Below are 22,764 nucleotides of genomic sequence, written 5' to 3'. Positions count from 1 at the left end.
CACTGAGTTTGCCTTGGAATCACTGTGGCTATTCCTTCTGATCTTTAAATCCTCATCCTGAAATGTTTGGGGCCAAGCCCGGCACGTGAGTTAACTGGGGGCAGGTCTGATCTTTCTCTTCTGCTGCCTTGTCTGTTTACACTCATGTACTCAGGCAGTAGCAGGGGACCCAGCCTGGGTTTATGTAAATTGTCCAGATAGCGAGAAGACTCAATCAATCAGGGAACTTCCTGACATGCACTATTGATAAGAGTGCTCAATGTCAAACGTGGGTGGAAAATTGAAAGGCACCATATCTCCCTATGGATCGCTGTAAAGGTGAAGGTTAAAGAGCACACCACTTCCATTAGTCAGGAGACATAGACCCTGGTTCTTTATCTTTTTCGAGTCATGACACTTTTGGAGAATCTAATGAGAATTGTGGAGTTTTTCTTTGGTTAACAATAAATAAATAAACACACACACACACACACACATACACACTCAATTATGCATATAATTATGGGAGGAGGTGACTGGTGATCATCAGCTAAGAACCCCCTGGCTATAAAAATGTGTGTTGCATTGCAAAGGGAAGGCAAGGTATTCATTCAAAATTGGAATCAAAAACAAATGAAGGGAACAGAACATAAATTTTGAAAACTATGGTTCATGGGTAAGTTTGAAGTCCCTACAAATGGTTTGAATATGAGATAAATTTTAAAAACGTAGGAACTCGTTCTTCTTTTCTTCCTTGCTTTTTTTTCTTAAAAATAACACCTAATTGGGGTTTGATGCCAAAGCAATGTTTTGCCTTGACAGCAGTGACTGAGGTTGAGTGACTCCCCTGAGGCCTGTTAACTAAAGTAGAAATAGAAATCAGAGTGCCCCACAGCACTTTCCCCAGATTCTCATGAAGTGTTTGCTCTAGTCTGACCAATTTCTGCAATTACTTAAGTAAACTTCACTGTGTTTTAAGTCTGAATGGGATCCTGAGTCCAGTATCGTAAAGGAGTTATTGCAGAGGAGACCAAATAATTCCTGATGTGTGTTGGGATGGAATGAAAAACTAGATTAAACCAGCAGGATGGAGAAACTCCATCTAGGTGATGCCCACCATCTCTCAAGGCTCTTAGTTAATCAATATGGTCCTTCATCTCCTAAGTGCACTGGGCTCACCAGATTCTGCTTCCAGGCTTGTCTCTCACTCCCCCCTGACCCCCCCAACCCCCCCCCCCCCCCGACCCCATTACAAATTACTGCAGGCGGGGAAACATGTCTTAATCATCTTCGATTCCCGGCTCCTACCACAGATTACTCAACATAAAGCAGAAGCTCAATAAATATGTCCTGAAGTAAATTATTTCAAACAATTAAATATTTATTTTCCATTATTTCTTTTCTGGGTATTACAGAGAAGTGAAATAATTGCTAGATCATTGGCTCTTTTTAGGTTTTACCCAGAAATTCTGGCAGATGGCTTTTTCTGTGAACGACCTTTTCAAAGCTGTTGCCCATTTTCTATTCGATTATTTCATTTTTACTTCTCAACCTGTAGCCCTTGGTGGTTGATACATTCCGAATGCTGTTTATTTGTCTATTATCTTTGTAAACTATTTCTTCCAATCTGTCACTTGCCTTTTAACCTTGTATCTTTTAGCATACAACAGATATTTTTTAAATGTCACCCAAATTATCGATCTCTCTCTTTTGGGTTTGAGCTTTTTATATCTTAAGAGAGATAGTCTCCTCTAAACAATCACTTTTCTGAGGACATAAATTCCTCCTCAGTCTTCAGATAAAACACATGCCACTGCATTTCACTTCTGTAGAAGGACGTTAAAATGGGGGTCTTTGGGTTTCAGGTTTTTTCGGAGGCCCGAAAATGGTGTCACTTGCTCACAGGCCAAAGCATGACGCTAGACCTAGTAGCCCTGGCAACGGAATTGTTTGAAAAGAGATTTTTGCATCCCATTCGTCCAACAGCCACCTTGAGGTTTCAAAGCGTTGACAAGGTTAGAAGCCTTCCTTTCTTCAAAGGAAACTGTCACTGTGATGAGCCCCCCTTCTCACCTCCCTGTGGGCAGGATGTGAAGCCTCCCCCGCCTTCCTCGGCTAGTGAGTGAGGCTGTCAAGAGTGACTGGAAAGGCTCAGTGGCGTCTCTGCCTTCGGGGGACACGGTGGTGGACCAGGGCATGAAGAAGAGTCTGCAGGCTGAAACGGCCCATGGCAGAGCAGGGTCAGCAGGAGGCACAGCTGCACTCCCACTGGAGGTAGGTCAGAGGCCAAGGGTCTGCCTGGAGACCAGGAGCCGAAGCAGCAGGACTTTATAAAAGCGACACTGCCCAGGGGGCTTCTGCTGAGAGTGAGGGACCTCAGCTGGAAGATGGTGGCCGTCCAGAGCTGGTATGCTCTGCTGACATCATCCGCATACACCTTTAAAGACGCTTTGCCAATGATCACACGCACAGTAGTCCCTCTCTATATCGCGGTTCACTTATCACGGCCTCACTGTGTCACGGGATTTTTAAAAATATTATATACAATTATTTATTACTGGGAATGGTTTATAAGTGTGTGGGAAGGGTTTATAAAGCCTTAAAATATATATAAATACTAAAATAAATGTAAGGTTCCTACTTCGCAGATTTTCACCTATCGTGGGGTGGGGGCGGGTCTAGAACGTAATTCCCACAACAAGTGAGGGAATACTGTATTCCATAAATACGCTCTGACACAGTAAGGACTGGTACAGAGGCAGAGAACTCTGAGTGCTTTCTTCTCGGAGCTCTTTTATTTGTGGAGTGAATACATTAGAACAACCGCTTCACAAAAAGTACCCAGCTTTTCATTCCGCACCCAGCCTCCTTGTCCGTTAGCTACACGATTCCACCGTGATCAGCTGAGCAGGCCCATCTAGCCACTCTCTGAGAGGCCCTGGTGCTGAAGGCTCAAAGCCCACGGGAGCTTTATGTCACAGACCTTTGAGGAATGAACTACATCAATCCCCATTTGCTCCTGCCTGTGTGTCTCTAAGGAATTCCTGAGCAACCTCAACAGCCCTGAATGAACTTCATGAAAGTGCACAGCTAAGTTCTTTTGTCCAGCAGGATCTTTCTAATAAAATAACTCACTTCTGAGTGCGACACAAGGCTGATGACTGGTGTGAAAGAAGCAACTGCTGGACTCGCGCGGCGAATGGACATTACCTGTCAACGTAACCCCTCAATGTCAAGTTAAGGTGTCACCCCCACGAATCCTTGTTTGTTTGTTTATCCTCTGTCTTGTTCCGGCCTTACCATCACGGGAGGGGTCTGGCACGGGCTGTGCAAACTCGGTGGCAGCTGCCCCCTCTTTCTGGCTGGAATACCCAACAAAAGCCAAAGAGAAACAGGTACCACAAAGGAGAGCCTGGCAGCAGCCAACGTTTGAAGTCCTGCCAATGAAGAGTTCCAGGTATCTTGGCTGGGACTCTTGCCTCCATTAGGCCACAAGACACGTACTTGGATTCAAGGAAGAGCAACCTGATTTCATCTGAAGTTAGTAACAGTACTATTACTGCTAGTAATGACTAACCCTCACTGAGCACTTGTAAACACCTTCATACAGGACACTCCAAGGGGGCAGGGGCCACGTCTATTTTGCTCACCACTGTATCCCCAGCTCTAAGTCGCATGCCTTGTATATGGTAGGTTCTCAGTATTTCCTGAATGAATAATCTCACTTAGTTTCCACAACAACTCTAGAAGGCTGGATACAATATTGTCATCACCATTTTACAGATGAGAAAACTGAGGCTCAGATGTCATTAAAATGCATCTGAGGTCTCTCAGCCAGTGAGTATCAGAGCTTATACTCAAACCCACATGCACTTGACATCAGAATCTACAGTCCAACCAAAGTATCATTTCACCAGCAGAGCCCAGACCATAGCGTTTTTCCAATACTAAGACCATCTAGGAAAGGTGAATCTAAAGAATACATTTCAAGTCAGTATGGATATCACTCTATTCCAGTCATCACATTTTAAATTTCTTTAACACTCTACAACTATATTTAAAAGCAATGACTTACCTACAAATCCTTCTTTACCCACCAGTTTCAGGGCAATTTTATCAGCCAGCACTGAAGAGTTGCCATGGGCGATGTTAGCAAAGGGACCGGCATGCACAAACACAGGCGTGCCCTGTGGAAATAGAAGAACAAATCAAATCCCCCAAAGACAAAGGGAAGGTCAATCTGGGGCAAACAAGGTGGACCAGGCTGCTGGGTATTTAAAAGACTCACTTAAGCCATTCTGTTTTTAGTAATACTGCAAATTTAACATGCAAATTCTCTCGAAGAAAGTTAAAACACCTTGACTCTTTCAAAGGTCCAAGTTCCTTATACATTCTAGAACAGTGTTATTCACATTTAATGCTGAACCAAGGAGAAAAAGCACTAAGAATCAGTTATTTCTTGTGATATTTTTGATAAGCCACTGCGTTCGCTGCCTCAGTGACCATGATATCTACTCCCGACCTTAGGTCGCATTACTTTGCATTATTATTTTTTTTTAATGGAATTAGACACTAATGGTCTAGCAGGAATATTTATATTTTTTCTCATTAATAAATTAGTTCAAGAAAAATCTAAAGTAAACATAAAAATCAATCAATCCATGGCAGACCAACTATATAAGGATATTTGCAATAATAAGTAAACATAAAGTTTTAATACTCACAATAATAAGCTTGTTATTCTGATTTTTTAAAATTCAGTTTAAGTCTTTCTCATTGTTTGCTTTAACATGTTAAGTCTGATAACCATTACATTTTAATTCTTTGAACAAAAATCTGTCTATACATTTAGTTTTAATGACATTTCTATACTTTCCTTTTATCAATGAGAACAGACTGTGGCGCTATCTAAGAAGTGTTCAGGTTTTATTTAGAGCCCAGCCAGGGCCCCTGGGGTCTGTGTACACGAAGCCCTGGCCCCACCTGTGAAAATACAGGCTGCCCTTTCACTGACACGGGGGAAGACAGGGGGTGCCATGCGGGGGGCAGGGGCCGCAGGTCGTGGAAAATTCCCATGGACCAGGATGGGCTGCTCGCTGAACGTGCTTTAAAGTTGAGAGAACTGAACAAAAGCAGGAAGACAGGAAGTGAAAGGAAAAGCATCTCTCAGAATGAAAAAGACAGAGTTTATCAAAGCCACTCTGTGAGTTCTCTCTTTGCTTTCCCTCCCGAATCCTCAGGCGGGACAGTAACAGGGTCCTGATAAGGTCATACAGATGTATGTGGAAATAAAGCTGGGACTATGAAACCCAAACACATACGTTTATGGATATGTATACACGTTCCTTTAGTGTCTAGATCCACCCGTCTATCTACGTCTGCTTTCTCATTTATATCCAGATGAACCTTTCTAGTGCTCTGAAGAAAATACCATTTAACAGACCAAGTCTCTATCACCCCCTAAGCTTGCCAGTCCCAGCAGGAGGCTGCCTCAGTAAGCTAGCGCAGGCTGGCAACCTTTAGTGAGGACAAGGTCACAGGCTCTGTCCCTGGATGGGCAGCTGCCTTCGCTTCGCTACACACTGCAACCCTGACCGTGGCCTTCTGTTTGAAAAGCACTGGGCCCTGGTCTCCAGGTGACAGGGTGTGGCTGGATCAGCATGAACACATCGCTATGCCTGATACACCACTGAAAGACTAGATCAGCAGCATTTTAATTTTCACTTAAAATTAAAGGCCACACAGGGTGTTAGTCACTAAAGCAGTATTAGAGCTCTGTTTTTGGAAGTTCTAGTAGAGCTTGAATGCAAAAATGTGTACAAGTCTTTGTTAGACATTCAAACAGACACATATGCTCTCACATCGACTGATGTTTGCAGCTCTACGATACAGTACACAGTTAAACACTTGGTCTAAAACAATTATTCCATGGCTAACCCGAAGATATAAAACTATTTATCATGAGTCTGGTATTTTACTTTATGTGCAGAACACTTAGGAAAGTAATGCAGGAACTATCTTGGTTTCCTCGTGATGACAAAGCTATAGATATTCTCCGTAATGGACTTCTCAAACGTTTCGTAAGATTAACATTGCCCATTTGCTTATCAGAGCCCTAAAAGAGCTTTGTCCAAAAAGAATTTTCTGCAATGCCGAGAATATTCTATACGTGCACCGTCCGATACAACAGCCACTGTCCGCAGGAGGCTACTTAAAATGTAGCTAGTATAACTACAGAACTAAACTGCAAATTTTATTTAAACTAATTTATACTGAAATCACCATGTGTGACCAGTGGCTACCTACTGGACAGCACACGCTAGCACGTATTTCCTAACCCATGGTAGAATGTTAGGACCTCTCCATTTCTCTCTTCTTTAAAAAAATGTTTTGTTTTTTTTTAATTTACTTTTTTTAAAAAGTTTATTTGTTTATTTATTTATTTGTAGAGAGAGGGGAAAGGAGAAAGAGAGGGAGAGAAACATCTCTGTGTGGTTGCCTCTCACTTGCGCCCTCAACTGAGGACCTGACGGGCAACCTAATCATGTCCTCTGACTGGGAATTGAACCAGCGACACTTGGCTCACAGGGGGACGCTACATCCACTGAGCCATGGCAGCCAGGGGCTATTTACTTATTTTTAAAGAGAGGGGCAGAATGGGAGAGAGGAAGAGAAACATCAATGTGAGAAATACCAATGAGACAGAGAAACATCGATCAGTTGCCTCTACTACGCACCCTGACTGGGGACTGAACCCGTAACTCAGGCATGTGCCCCGACCGGGAATCTAACTGGCGACACCTAGCTCTCTCTGGTCCCACCACTTCTGTCGTACTGTCTTGTATGGAGATTCTTGCTCTCTGCCAGAGCCCTTCCGATCACAAAGCACGTTCCTGCCAACACCTTTGCACTAATGTTACCTCTGCCTAGAGAGCTTTTCTTCCAGATACATGCTTGGTTTATTCACGTCTCGGCTGTCACCTCGTCAGACATTAGACACCACACCGCACACCCACATCACTCCCTGTCTCCTCATTCCTTCTAATTTCGTCTCCAGGCCTCGCCACCAATTGTCAGGCTATGTGCTGATTTCTTTCTCGATTGTCTGGCTCCCTACGAGAGTGCCAGCCAAGAGGGCAGGGATGCTGGTGTTCACCGCCACGTGCAAGCACCCTGCAAGGCCGGTTATGTGTTCAACAAATATTGAATCTCCACAATAACCCTGTTAGGCGAGTTGTTGTGACTGTCACTCTTTTACATGGGAGAAAAGAGAGAAGGAGATTATTCAGACACTTGCCCAAGGTCACAGTTAGTACGTGGCGGAGTGAACACTCAAACTCGGCTTTGTATCAGCCGAACAAATGAGTCACTGGATGGACATTCCACTTGAGTTCCTGCTGTGTCCTCCCCTCATGTGCTTGCCCTCCGGTCACCTCCCCCTCCCTTGGTCCCGCAACAGCTTGAGGACAAGCAGATGTTTGCACTACTGATGATGGTATGTATTTCCTCCCAACTCCATGGTTCAGCGACTGCTGGAAGGGAGCCAGAAATTGGCCACTGTGGGAACATTTATACCATAGAAACTGGCAAATGCTTCAAGTCAGGGATTTTCACCCCAGAGAGCTGGCTGTTAAAACACTTGCTAGTACACCGCCATCTCCCCAGACCCCTCCCCATCCCTCCCACTTGTCTCTTTTTCAGCCCCACCCAGATACGTGTACTGCCTCCTTCTCTGCACCCAAAATCCTGGGCTCTCATTAGCTAGGAGGAGGGCACTAGACAATTACTACATCAAATGAGCAAGATAAGGGACTAAAAACCTGGATGAAAAAAAAAGAGGTATTCTGATGCAGAAATTGAAGTTCCATGAAGACAAGAGCAAGAAAAGTCACAAACAAAAACATTCTTAGAAAAGCAGTGGCGAGCATGTCCTTCTGGAAAACATTTCTCAGCATTTACTCTGTTGTTTGGGAAAAACAAAAATAAAAAAAATGCAAAACCTAATTATTATGAGAGTCTAAGTAAAGAAAAGGCAAAAGAAAATATGTAAACATAGTTACACAACTTACTGAGATATAAGACAGACGTTGAATTTCTAAGTTTCTACTCTGGTCAATTTGGACTTGATAGCCAAGATATGAATTATATTAAAGAACTGTAAGTACACTTTTAATTTTTTTTTGGATGACCAAGGAGTTATTCTGATGATCCCAGTGGGCTCATATTGGCTGGAAATGGTCACGTTGCATGAGGACACCCTAGCAATCCAATTAATGCAAACTGCCAGCAATTTCTATAAAAAGAAAATCACTTACTTCTAGGGTCTGCATCAGATTTGGTTTTATTGCATCTTTCATCAAAACTGTCAAAGCACCTGTCACCCCCTGAAGGAGAGAAAAAAGAAACCCACAACAGTTATTTAAGCCCTGTCAAAAAATCAATGACATTTTTCCAAGAACTATAACAAACAATCCTAAAATTTACATGGAAACGCAAAGACCTGAGTAGCCACAGCAATCCTGAGAAAGAAAAACAAAGCTGGAGGTATTATACTCCCTGATTTCAAACTACAAAGCTATAGTAATCAAAACAGCATGGTACTGGCACAAAAAGAGACACATAGAACAGAGAGCCCAGACGTAAACGCGTTCTTATATGGTCAATTAATCTATGACAAAGGCGACAAGCACATACAATGGGGTAAAGAGAGTCTGTTCAATAAAAGGTGTTGGGAAAATTGGACAGAAACATGGAAAAAGTGAAACTAGTCCACTTTCTTACACCATAGACCAAAATAACTCAAAATAGATTAAAGACTTCAATGTAAGACCTGAAATCATAAAGCTCTTAGAAGAAAATATAAGCAGTAAACTCTATGACATAGCTCTTAAAATATTTTTTTGAATACGGCTCTTCAGGCAAAGGCAACAAAAGAAAAAACAAATGGAACTACATAAAGAAAAGCTTCTGCACAATGGGAAAAACCGTCAACAGGACAAAAAGACAACCTGCTGAATGGGAGCAGATATTTGCAAATAACATATCAGGTAAAGAATATCCAAAATGTTAAAAAAAACTCATACAGCTCAACAGCAAAACACAAACAATCCAATTTAAAAATGGGCAGAGGACCTGAATAGACATTTCTCAAAGGAAGACATACAACAGCCAACAGACACATGAAAAAATGCTCACTGTCACTAAACACCAGGGAAATGCAAATCCAGACCACAAGATATTACTTCACACCTGTCCGAATGGCTATTAGCAAAAAGACACAAATAAGTGTGGGTGAGGATGTGGAGAAAAGAGAACCCTGGTGCACTGTTGGTGGGAATATAAATTTGTGCAGCCCCCGTGGAAAACAGTATGGGATTGCTCAAAAAACTAAAAAGAGAACTACCATGTGACCCAGGAATTCCACTCTTGGGTATTTATTTTTAAAAATGAAAAAAATAATTCGAAAAGATATAGGCACCCCTATGTTCACTGCAGCATTACTAGTAATTGCTGAGATATGGAAGCAACCTGGGTGTCCACCACAGATGAATGGATAGAGAAAATAAAGACAACAGAATATTACTCAGCCATAAAAAAAGAATGAAATCTTGCCTTTTGCAACAAGATGGAGAGACCTATTACGGTAAGTAAAATAAGTCAGAGAAAGAAAAATACCATTTTGTTACAGAAACAGGGGAGTCCAAAAACAAACCCCAGAGTTTGTGGCTGGGAGATAGGCAGCAGGAAGCAGCTTTCAGGATGCCCTTGCATGCCTGGAGCTAGTGGCTGGAAACATTGTTGCAAAGATCTGCTTTACTTCCAAGGCTCAGGTCTGGGAGGGGTCTTGGACTGTGGGCTGGTATGGAAGAAGCAGACAGGGCCTACGGAGGGTTCTGTGAATGGTCGGAACTGTTTGCAACACCCACTGCGTGAGAGGACGCAGTGAGGGAGAGAGAGGAGGCAGGGGAGCAGAGAAGGAGCTGCGGACATTTTGGGCTGGCTCTGGCTCTAGGAGGCTCTCTCTCTTAGGCTCTCTCTGGCCCTCACGCCCTCACTCTCTGGCTCTTGTGGGCTCCCTCCATCTGGCTTGGAGAAGGGATCTCCAGGCTGCCTTAAGAAGAGGCTCTTGCCAGGCTGCTTTGAGAAGGAGAGGAGATCCATGCGGTTTGCAGGAAGAAGGCAGTTTACAAGGAGGCTGAGAATCCAGGCGGTCCTGCATTGAGAGCTGGAGGGCACCACAGCACAGAAAGGACCTCCCCAATCAGAACTGAGTGATTGGCAGCTACTGGTAAAGCTGAACTGTGCCTAGGAAGTAGGGAAACGGTGTTTCTGACTTTCCTAAGACTGGCCAGGTCTGGGAGGGGGAGGCAGAACTATGTGTAAATAAACAATTCTTTTTCTTTTCACCAAACTCTGGTATTGAGAGTTATAATTCTGGCGGCGGGCAATCGGGCCCCTAACTAAACACCCCATGGGTTCTGTTTCAATCGGAGCAGCCCAGGGGTTCTGTTACAATTTGATTTAAGTTATATACAGAGTCTAAAAAACAAAACAAATAAATAAATGAAACCAAACAGAAACAAACTCATAGACATAGTAAACAAACTGATGGTTGCCAAACTGGAGGGTGGTGGGGATTTGGGTGGAAAGGGGGAAGGAGATTAAAAAGTACAAACTTCCAGTTACAAAACAAGTCACGGGGATGTAAGGTACAGCATAAGGACAGGGTCAATCACATAATAACTATGGTGACAGATGGTTACTAGACTTATTGTGGTGATCACAAGGTATATAAAAGTTGAATCGCTGTGTTGTATACCTGAAACTAAAATTATACTGTATGTCAACTATAATTTAAAAATAAACTCAAAAGTATTTTCTTCCAGAAAGAAAAAAAAAGCAACACCAATTATTGACAAAAGGTGATTCATTCCTCACCAGCCTGTCCCAGAGATGGGCATCCCCACAGATGCTGTCACCTCCGGGCTACATGTGACACAGCACCGCACCCTCTGTCCACCTCTCTCTCCCCTCCTGGATGCATGTCAACCAGGTAAGACCTGATGAGCGATGGGGAAGTAACAGTCATTGCATTTTTTTTTTTTTCAAAACCTTCCCTGAGGGTATTTAAGAGGTTTGCCAGAAAGCTCATCTTTCAGTCTGCCTACACGTGTTTTCTGGCAATTCTGCTCATTATTTTTTTATCATCAGAGAGTTCCCTATGGCCCGAAGACAGAGACAAAGAACTGAAACAAAGCTATTCATGAAGATGGGGCGGGCGCTGTCTCAGCACCCACTCTGGTTTCCCACCGTCTCTCTGCCTCCCAGCCCAGACAGAGAAGGCACGCCCGCCCGGCACTGAATCTTTGACAGGCTTCTTCTTTTCTGTGACTCATGCTCTCTGTCTGCCTAGAGTGAGGCTGCCTCCTCCCAGGCCTGGGAGGCTCAGGGCAGGGCTCCTGCTAAGTCCCCTTTCCTGGAAGAGAAGGCAGATGACAGGGAGGAAGTCTAAGCACTACTGGAAAAATTGGTCAGATAAGGTCACATGGTACATTTCCAAAAAAAAAGAAAAAAAAATCCCTTCCATCTTTTCTAAAGACACTGGGCAAGTTCCTTCCTCCCTCTCTCCCTTCCTTCCTTTCTTTTTTCCATAGTTTACATTAGAGTTAACTTGGGCTATTGTACCTTCTATGGGATTGAGGGCAAATGTCTTTTAACAAACTAGTCAGTTACTGGAAGGTTATACTGTAAGCAAATATATGTGAATGTAGCCATGAGAAAATTAAGTGGCATGCAACAGCTCGTAAAAGATCAGCGGGGAGAATCTAGAGAACCTTCCTCTCTCTAGAGTGCATTACTTATTACTCTCTCCCTCTTCCATCACCAGTGATAGTATACTTCTTTTAGGTGATCAATTTCTGTTTTTACATTATGTCATCATTCAAGATTTATACAAGGAAACCCAACTCTTATTTTTTACTTGATTGCACAAAATATACATTGCAAGGAATGTAACCTACCTATTATACATAAAGATGTTTTACTTTTAAAGTTGCTGGCCAGTATTGGTGCAAATAAATCAACTCTTTTCCTAACACAGAGCACGTGGAAGAACAGTAGTTTGCTTGCTTTTCTGCACATTATCTTTGCTTCTAGTTCCTGGTCAGACACACCTGATTCGAGAAACTAAAAGAGAAAGGACTCTGGATGTTTCTGTTGGATTTTCTCAAGTGGGTTCCCACCTGCTCGGCTTCCCATGATGCATCTCATTTTCTGTTACTTCTTCCACACTGACCATTACCAAACCCATGCAAAGGACTTTCACCACCAACAGAGGTGGCTTTAATGGCGGGCACACCAGGCGCACGCCCTGGGCCCCAACTTCTGAAGGGCCCCACAAAATCCCAACTTTAGACTCTTTTCTAATGACCCCATGTTTGGTTTCATTACTACGCTGCATACAATATGGTTAACATTTATTTTTATTTTCTCTGTCTCTTTTTTTTTTAAGGGGCCCAGTAGTTTCTTCTGCGCCTGGGGCCTCAACCGACCTTAATCCGCCTCTGACCACCAAGAGCAGCTGGGGCTGTCACGCCCACTGTAAGCTACGCCACCCGTTCCATATCCCGAGTCCATGGAGCGGGGAGCTTGAACATATTCTTCCAGTGGATGTCAGAATCAATCATCGTCTCAGAAAGGTTAGAGGTCGTCTATTCCAATTTCACCGAAATACATACATTCTTTTGACTAAAGCGAAACAAGCTGTAAGGCAGTAAAATGATAGTATAGAAGCGCTGAGAGTCCACCCTTCATTTTCTAAGGTAGACCCACTGCTGCCAGTTCCAACTCAATGAAAGGCAATCTGCAGGGATTAAGTACTTTTGCAAAGAAGAAACACAAAAGATAGAAGAAAGCAAACTCTGAGTTTGTTCCGGATCCAAGAATTTTTATCACACAGAAAAAAAATAAGTTTAGGGAAATAATATTTGAGGATTAAGTTTCAAGCGACTCCTGCCACATATTTATTGGTACTTATATAGAAACTAATATGTCAGTTTAGATAGGAATGTGAAAAAAATGTCAAGGTCTGGACAATTTTTGAAAAGGAGTACTTTTACACCAAGCTGAACACGGGCTTACTCTTTAAGCTCAGTACTAAGCATTCCATAAAGCTGCTGATACAAACATATTTATTTAATTTACTTGACAAAGACCTATGAGATGAGTCAGTCAGATACATTTCTTCTAAAGCAGCCAAAAAGTAATCAAGACATGTTGGCAAAGGGTTCATATTATGTCCTAAGCTTTTGGAATTAATAAAATATTAATTTGCCTTTCCCCTTCCACCACTGTTGTTCAGTTGGCAGCGTGTATGCATTAGATTCCATTATCACATGTGACTCCTGATATGAGAAGTAAGCTTCAATTTGGAGTAACGGCCGTCCAGTAGGCCTGTGTCCTCCTTACGTCCTTATAAACATGTGCAAGCAAAGGAAATAACTACACCCCAGACGGGGCCTCAGTTAACATTATAGATGGTTATTTAAACGAAGAACAAAAAGATGAGTGTGCCAAATGAGAAGAGGAACTAAAAAAGGCAGTGGTGTGCCAGGATTCCACGGAAGCTTTATAAAAAGCATTATTCCGCTCTAAGAGGAGCCAGTGGAGTAATATAGAGTAAGGTGGAGACCTGCTTCTATACCGTAAAACCCAAATCTAAGGCTCAAAATTAACACACTGCATACGGGTGGTGAGAATTCTCGTCATTTCTAAAAGGCATTTAAATACCCCGGTACGTAACGTGTTAAAGAAGCCAGGGTCCCCAGGGCGCAGGTTGGAGCCCAAAACGTGCCAGGTTAATTTAATCTTCCCTTTCATGAGGGTGGGGCCACTCACTTCTTATCTTTTGAGAGGTGATTCACCCTCCATGTAAAGCAGGCAGAGATCGCACCTTTTCAAAAGCCAGGGGGTGCAGGACGGCCCCACTCCAGGTAGAGCAGAGCTCAGGACTGGCTAGGATCGGGAAAAACCCATGAAATAAATTTCATGGGCTTTGGTTGCGACCGATTACAAGCACGTTATAAAGGCTCGTGAGAACATTATGGAGCTGTAAAGCAAACAGGCTTGTGAGGGAAAAAAAGGTGCGTGCAGAAATCCTCCGACTTCCCATTTCACGCGTGGATAGGAGAAAGAAAACTATCATCCTCCTGAGCATGGAAGAACGGGCGGCAAGCTTTCTGGCGATCCTGAAGTGGACGTACTCACCAAATCTTCTGCTGTTATGGGATGCCCATCTTTGTCACTGGCCACCACCATTCTCCCCAGCCGCTCCTTCATGTCCTTGAGGCTGTCGGTCAGGGCCAGCACCGCCATGATCTCGCTGGCCACGGCGATGTCAAACTGCGCCTGAAGTGGCGAAAGCAAAGATACTAGTCAGTGGCAGGGCCCCCTGGATGGCCATTTCCACAAGGAGCTGTATCTCGGCAGTTAAGTTCTTGCAGGCCCGGGGGTTTGTTCTGGATGGGCCATTCTCAAGGGCACACGTTCTCTGAGTGTCTAGAGCATGCACGGTCCTGATCTTGGTGCTTTCTCGGGTGGCCTTGTAGGGTGGCCACAAGCTTCTTCCATTTGCTCTGCTGAGCAGGACTCGGTCTGGCTAGGCCCCTGTTACAACAGCTCACGGCACTGTCTGCTTCTGTAGCATGTTCCAGCCTTTAATGAGTGAGTCATGTGATTCCCTGTTTGATGCATGTCTCCACCACTGGACTGTTAGTGCCATCAAGGCAGGGACAGACCCTTTGGGGAGGGTTCACTCCTGAGTCCCCAGCTCGTAGGACTGAATGTGAAACCCAATAAGCACTCAATACACATCGGTTGAATGAATGAACAGCCTGCTGACCGTATCCACTGCTGTGCACTGTGGTGTCAAGAAGGCTGCATTTGTCTGTCCAGGAAAGAGATGGGGAGCAGACAGGGAAGGAGGATGGTCCTGGGGCCAGTTTCCCAGAGTTAGAGCTCAGCCCAGCAGTGGGGGACACGCTGACTGTGTAATCCACCATGTCAAAAGAAGACCCAGAATCAATTTTCAGCTGTCTACGGGGGCGTGGCCACACCAGCTCGTGAAGGGTCCAGCACAGAATGCTGGTGAGCGACTACTTTCTGCACCTCCGTATTGCCTGTCCTGGGTCTGGCTCCAGGCTGCACACAGAGCAACAGGAACCAAAAGAGACACATGTGGCTTCCTCCTGCTAATTCAGCCCCTGGACAAACCACTTCATTGTACTCTGGCAGAGATCTCTTCTTCACAAAGGGCATGCGAGCCAGACAAGTTCAAGCTCACACGGAGAGAAAATGGCTCTGCCCTAGTGGGACCCCCTTACGAAACATTTTATTGTCCATTTCCATCACTGACAAGAAAGGAAATGAAAGAACCAAGGAGCTTTCTGGCTACTTCCTGAGTGCGATTTCATTAGTCATCAATTTAATGAAAAAATATCACCTGAAAGTCAAATGCAACTATATTCAATTATTACATTCTCAATATAGCCTATTCCAAATGTAAGTGATTTTTCATTGTATGATACTTAAGAGTTCTCTATACCACCATCCATGATAAACAGCATATATAGGAAATGACTAAAAATATTGAGTTTCTATACAAAACATGAGACCAGAAATATTCTTAAAATATTACATGCATAATAGGTGGAATTTATAATACACATACAAGTTCTTTATTTGTAACCATTATAATTCAAAATTTAATATCTTGAGCAATATAAGAAATGAAACAAACTGAATCAATAAAGCTTTCATTGTTATTCATTTTATTGACTAAATGAGGTAGAGAGCTGCTCATTTTATTGACTGAGTGATATAGAGGGCTCCTCATTTTTGTTTTGCAAATATTTCAAATCATATAAGTGTGATTATTCTTATTGCTTATCACAAATTTAAACAAAGGACATAAAGCAATGTTGGCAAGGATGTGAATTGACATTGCTTTTCTGGAGGGTAATATAGAAATATACATCAACATTTGAAATCTGCATCTTCTTTGGCTCTGCAATTAGGGATCTGGGAATTTGTCCTAAGGATATCATCATGTAAGAACATACATGAATACAAGTGTATGTTACCTGTGTGTTTATCAGCTTATTGATGATAGCCCAACAATGCAAACACCCTCAGTGTCTATTAACAGGGAACTGGTTAATCCATTATAATATACCTACAAGGTGAGATACTGTATGGCCATTAAAATGTGATCATATAGCTCTCCCTTTATTGACATTTAAAGATGTCCTCAATAGGGTCTTATGATTTTAAAAAAGCAGCTGAAGTTTTAAAATATAACCCCTTTTTATTTAAAAACATGTATACATAAAGCAATACAGGATAGGACCTTGGGCCAGGTACTTACTATAACATGCCCACTTTTCTCATTTGTAAACCAGATTTACAAACTGAATGTGCTGGTAATGAGCCTACTGATACAAGGCACATAGTAGGCATTCAAATCACAGCCATTATTAACCTTCCCTCTCTCCAGTGCCCAGTTACAGGAAAAAATAAGCAGAGAAAATGTGAAAGGCCTTCCTAACTACCCCGTCTTTCCCAACCCCCTTTCCAGATGTAACTATGTCAGAAGTTGGTATACATTTTACCAGCTTCCATTTTATGCATTTACATAGGTATACAAACATGTATGATGGCTTTTTCCTCCCATAAACGTGATTATGTGTATTTTACTTCAAATTTTTTGAAGTTTTCTTTTTCCCTTTCACACTGGTATGAGACCTCTCACCCTCTCCCCCCAAGTATACTTTATTATTTTCAACTGCCATGTGTACCTGTGATGTGGAAGGAGGCACCAAAGGCTTGTAGCCACCCTACTGGTGGGCATTTGGATTGTTACAAATTTTCACCATTACAAATAATGCTGCAACTAATATCCTCATACACAGATTTTTTTTTTTCCCCACATGCAAACATTCCTCACTTCCTCCTTTTTCTTTAACATTTACGGTCCTGGAGTTGAAGTTGTTGGGTCATTTCAAAACTTAATACTAACCAACTGTCATGCAGGAGGCTTTACCAGTTATACACCCACGAACGCTGGACAGAAGTCTCCCTTTCTTTGCATCCTCACTAACGTTTAATAGTCCATGTTTTGGTCAGGTCATTGGTAAATGTTACTTCCTTGTTTTTTAATTTGCAGTTTTATGATGACTTACTGGCATTTAATTTGTTTTCATAAATTGTCTTTTACTTATTCATTTAACAAATATTTAACAAATACTACTACCCTGTAACAAAGTTCTACACTCGGAGACTGCAGCAGTGGACAGGAGACAGAAACCATGCCCTTATGAGCCTCACGTTTTAGTAAGGGGGGGCGGGCAGAAAACAGACGAGGTGAGGAAGGGTAGCAGGGAAAGGAAAAAGGGAGTTTCGAACAGGCAGCTACAGGTTTTTCTTTAAATCCTCGTCCAAGAATATGTTTATTGGAGAGAAGATGGGAGAGAGAGGGAGAGAAACATCGATGAGAGAAGAAAAATATTGACTGGTTGTCTCCTGTACACACCCCAACTGGGCATTGAACCTGCAACCTAACCTTGTGCCCTGACCATTTTTGGTGTACGGGATGACGCTCCAACCAACTGAGCCACAGAGCCAGGGCCAAGCAAATACCGTTTTAAAGAAGGTGACAGGAAAGGCCTTAATGAGAGCAATACTTGAGTATTAATTTGTGGACCTTCTTTTTATGTGTGGCACATCAGTCCTGTGTTTTATATCTAGTACAAACATCCTCTCCCAGCTGGCACTGGTCTTTTAATATTTTTATAGGCCATTTTCTTCATACTAAAGATTTTCATTTTTTTATGTTAGAATTATCTCTTCTTTATACTAAAGTAAAAGTGATTCTTTCTTTCACTAAGAAAAGTTAACAATATAAAGGCCATAAATCTAAAACTGTCTTAAAATATACAGTTTATTACAAAAAAAAAAAAAAAAAAAAGCCGCCAAAAACATAACTAAGAGGCCCACTGGGCCCGGCTGAAAAACCATGGAATGAATTTATATTCCCTCCGCACCACTGCCCCACATTCGAGACCTATTAAAACGAAGGTGCGTGTCATAAATTATCTTCCACATTCTCTGGATTTGGGTAATGAGACATTATCCCTAAAAATTCCTCAGGCTATTCAGCCACATAACGAGGTGGTTTTTTTCTTTAGTTTTTAAATTTGAATAAGGTGTCTGAGATTTTCATTTTTTTGGTTGTCATGTGGATGTAGTCATAACTGGGTGGGTCTGCAATAAAATATGTTAGGACTGACATTCAAGGGACACCCTTGAGTGGCTCATCCCCGAAACATGACTAAAATCACACAAGAAAAGGATGGTAACAGAATACAGGAGACTTCTCGCCTTCTGATGCCTCCTGGTCCTGCTGAGGGACTGGAAATGCCACCTTGGAATGCTGGGAGACCCACTGGCACTGCAGGGAGAGGAAGGAGGAGAGAAAAGCAGAGAACTGGCCTCGGTGCCGCTGTAAAACCGATGCCACTAAGAACAGAGCCACTCCTGTGAAGCAAAGGCCACCTACCTGCCGGGAATACTCCTTCTCTGTGTTGGCCTGCCCAATGGTTATTTTTCGTAGAAATCGGTCATTTGTATCCAATACTGAAAGAGAAGAGAACAGATTATTCAATCAGTAAGGACAGACTGGCTGCCCAGTGTGCGCCTAGCACTGTTCTTAGTGACGGGAGACAGTGGACAGCCAGATACAAGGCCTGGCTTCCCGGGAGCAGACATCCCAGTGGGAGGACACGGGGAGGGGCCAAATGAACAAGAAAATACCAGCTAGGGGTAAGTGCCTTAAGAAGACAGAGAAGGTGAGATGACAGTCTGTGCCAGGGCATTCATGGAAGCGAGGTACTCTCTTTGACCAAGCAGCGAGGGAAAGAATTTCTGAGGCAGCGACATTGATTTTATGCTGAAGCCTGAGTCACAAGAAGAAGGCAATCAAGTTCCTCAACAGCTTAAACACTGAACCTCCATATGAGCCAGCAAGTGGCCTCTGCACATACATTCAACAGACTAGAAGGCAGGAGCTTGAACGGATATTTGCACATCCATGTTCACAGCTGCATCATTCACAATAGCCAAAAGGTGGAAACCACCAAGTACCCAACAGATGAATGAAAAAGCAAAATGTGGATACACATACAATGGAACATTATACAGCCATAAAAAGGAATGCATTTTTGATACATGCTACAACATGGATGGATGGTGAAAGCATTAGGCACGATGAAATACGCTAGAAGGGACAACTGCTGCTTGATACTATGTAGAATAGGAAAATTCAGAGAGACCGAAAGTAGAACAGTGGTCGCCAGGGGCTGGCAGAAGGGGAGCTATTGTTTAATGGGTACAGAGCTTTTGCTGGGGATGATAAAGGTTTGGGTGTAGACAGTGTTGAGGGTGTAATCACTGTAAGCCTTGTGGGTGTATCAATGGCAGTAACTGCACACTTACAGTAGTTAAAATGATGTAGGTATATTTAACCACAATAGGAAAGTAAAGGAAGATGGGGATGTGGAGAAGTCACCCGTGAGTCTAGCAAGCACCAAATCCCCTTATTTGTCTAACTGGCTCGTTTGAATTGCACCAATTTGCATTTTGTTTGTAAAAACTAGATTTGGTCTAGTGAACACCAAATTTACAATGCCAGCAACAAAGCCAGAAGGGCTGAGACCTCACTAATAATTTATGTGGCTTCAAACAACAAGCCATCCACACTGACAACACAGATCTTTACTAAATGTGTAACATGGCACTGACAATGGTGACAGGAAGGATGTATCCGGGGACTAGCAGCCTCTGTAGAATGGAAATGTTCACCTGTTCTTCCACGCACACAGCACTAGCAGACCTGCGTACCGTGCCCCTCTCTGTCCCCTGGCTCAGCTGCGGCATGTCTCCTTATCCACATGCCACACACTCTCATACACACACATGTATACACACTCAGACACACTCACACTCAACACTCATCAAACACATATAAACCTTCAAGATTTTAAGATATAAGCAGAGAATATAGACAAAGGAATGGGTCTCAATACGATCGCTAGCTAGTCCTTATCCCCAAGATCTGCAGTGCAGAGTCAATAAAGGGAAAAGATTTCCTTCTTTCACGTCAAGTATGCATAATCTTGGCATGAGTCATGTGATCTTGTTACTGGAAATTGAGCTGTTTTTTATATAGCAAAGAGAACACAAGCAAGCCCCTCCCCCCCAAATGTTGGCAAGATGAACTATAATTGGTGGTCTCAAAAGTCGGCTGGGGGGGTTACCACGCCCTGGTAGAGCAGAACGTCCCACATCTACACACTTGAGATGTACCGAGAAAGAGTCATGTGGATCTGTCAGTGATACATGAAGCCAAAATTCTGACATAGAAAGTACCAGAAAGTACGCTAAATGACCCTGGCCTCTACATGATAGAGCTAAAGGTGGAACGAGAAGCAGCAATTCATCCCAGGAATATTTACTGAGCGTTGATTCTGCGCCAGGTCCCATGCTAGCTGTACAGGGATACAGAGAGGAACAAGACACCTGTCTCTAAGGCATTTATTGTCAAAGAGGAGGGAAGCACCATATGAATGAGCGGGAATGGGGAAGGATGCTTTTTCACTCTTTGCTCTAGTCAGTCCCTGTAGTGCCACAGAGCTGACTGTCTGAGGGACATACCGGCTCAGGATCTGGGCGCTACAAAGTACTACATCAGGGGCAGCTCCGCTATTCTGGTTTCAGTGGAAGAACTGCTGTGATCCCCTACAGGGTGGTCGGTCAGTGTTGGGATCCAGGAACCTGATGTTGGGTCTCTGAAGATGACTGAGGTTCGTGGGCCCTTGGCCTGATGACCAAGAGGGCACATGACGGACATGGGGAACAAGGAAGACTGGTAGCCCGTGGAGGTCCCAGTGCTCAGCCAGGCAGGGGCGCACACACAATAGCTCCAGGTCTGCTGTCTCTTCTGCTTCCATTAAATGTTTCTGGAATATTCTATGTGCTCCTGGTTCCACCCTGTTGCCAGGTACGGAGGCCTTTAAGCTTCTGAGGTGAGGCACAGGATGTAAAAACTGTTAAGATTTCTGGCACAGGCTGCAAGCAAAGGGGGCCATAAAATAACCACATGGCTGGAGAAGAGGTGTTCAGCCCTGAGTGACCCCTCTTGAGTTATCAAATCCCAGAAGGATCTAATCACATCACAAGGGCTATCCTATTCCTAGGTCTGAGCCTCTATTGCCTTAAAAAAAAAAAAAAAAAAAAAAAAGCCTGCATTAAATGTCCTCAATTCATTTAATGGAGAGTTCCATTTCTTCTATTAATTCACGGGAATAAGAGCTAAACTCCTTATTAGCTATTATTCCAAACTCCTCTGAACCTGGGTGACTTGTCAACAGCTGTAACGTTTTCTTGACTTCAGCGCCCTGAACAATAATATAATTCTAGTATTTATCTGGAATAATTTTTTTAAGTTGTCTCTTCCATTAAAATGGATTTGCAACAGGGGAAAGCTTCCCTCCCGTCTGCCTTCTCAGAGAGAAACCGATCTGCTCACCAGCCCCAACTAGGAGGGGCTGGGTACCCTTTCTCTCCCGGACCCGCGGGCCTGAGCCACCATCCGATTGCGGAAAGTTGCCCCGGCGGGAACCAAAAAGCGGACGCAGAAGAATGCTTACCCGCGTAGAAATCTCTCTTTTAGTACACCCACAGGCTTGGAGTAAAATACTCTAGTTTCCACCTGCATGGTTTTTCTCTCACAAGCAAACTTCTGAAAAAGTTTTAGAGTCACACATACACACAAATGCCTTCAACATGTTGACTATGCATTTTGGGTATAATGGTGTTGTAATAATTAACCTTCTCAGTTGTAAAGTAGTCTACCCAATAAAATGCAGGAAATATTCATGTCGGTTATTAATAACGATGTTGGTCTGTTCAATAATAGAGGCATGCTTACGTAGATTATGGTTCCTCCACAAAGAAACATTCTAGAGCCACTTAAAATTACCATTGCAACCAAAAGCTAACAAAACAGAACCTGCATATTATGACAGAAATGAAGCTAGTAGGTCATAAAATCTTCACACCTAAAATACAAATAGAATTATACACAAACTCCAGCTGCTATTAATATAGCAGGATATCTCTAATTCTTTTTAGACATTCCCACTGTATAATAAAAAGACATTTCTACAAGTTTCCAAAGAGATTTGACTTTCCTTTGGTTTGGGAGACAGACACACAGAAATATTCCATCATACAACTATCACCAACGCGGTGCCCGAGGATTATTTGGCTGGTGCTTTAGCGTTTAGAAAGCTCTCCCCTGTTGCCGTGGACCTGTGCAAAGGGAGGCCAGAATTATGACTCCACTTCACAGAGGAAACGGAGTAAGTCATTGGTGGAGAAAGTTGCACAGCTCAGAAACGGGAGAGCTGAGATTCCATCTCTGTCTCTTTCTATCTCATGGGTTAACGAACTATTTGAAGGGATTCCCAGAAGGGAAGCTTCGTAACGGAGGGGGCCTGGCCAGGGAGCCGAGGTTGGGACGGCTGGGCCAGGGCAGGCAGCAGGACGAAGGTGGGCCCGCCTCTCTGGGAAGCAGACAGGGAGCACTGCGGTGTAGGGCCACAATGCGGTGAGGTCCCCAACGCCAAGCCATGGGATGGCAGTTTTATCCCACACAGGATGGGGGGAAAT

General features: G+C 43.3%; 1 protein-coding gene across 3 annotated transcripts in view; it reads right to left on the bottom strand.

Moving 5' to 3' along the window:
* MTHFD1L (methylenetetrahydrofolate dehydrogenase (NADP+ dependent) 1 like) overlaps positions 1 to 22,764 on the bottom strand; it is a 192,234-nt gene that overhangs the window by 106,603 nt on the left and 62,867 nt on the right. For 2 of the 3 annotated variants that reach the window (XR_016511660.1, XM_090279977.1), the window contains exons 17-20: positions 18,593 to 18,669; positions 14,245 to 14,385; positions 8,295 to 8,363; positions 4,055 to 4,166 (exon numbers count right to left, since the gene is read on the bottom strand). Coding sequence is in view for 2 of the 3 variants with exons in the window: in XM_090279977.1 (XP_090136103.1) it covers positions 4,055 to 4,166; positions 8,295 to 8,363; positions 14,245 to 14,385; positions 18,593 to 18,669 (399 nt within the window). In the remaining variant the exon portion in view is untranslated. The remainder of the gene's footprint in view (positions 1 to 4,054; positions 4,167 to 8,294; positions 8,364 to 14,244; positions 14,386 to 18,592; positions 18,670 to 22,764) is intronic. The other variant, XM_090279978.1, reaches the window with a different exon arrangement.

Source organism: Furipterus horrens, unplaced genomic scaffold, assembly GCF_987537825.1.
Source record: "Furipterus horrens unplaced genomic scaffold, mFurHor1.1.pri manual_scaffold_6, whole genome shotgun sequence".
Lineage (NCBI taxonomy): Eukaryota > Metazoa > Chordata > Mammalia > Chiroptera > Furipteridae > Furipterus > Furipterus horrens.
The sequence above is the reverse complement of the archived record's forward strand: the minus strand, read 5'-3'. Positions and strand labels throughout refer to the sequence as shown.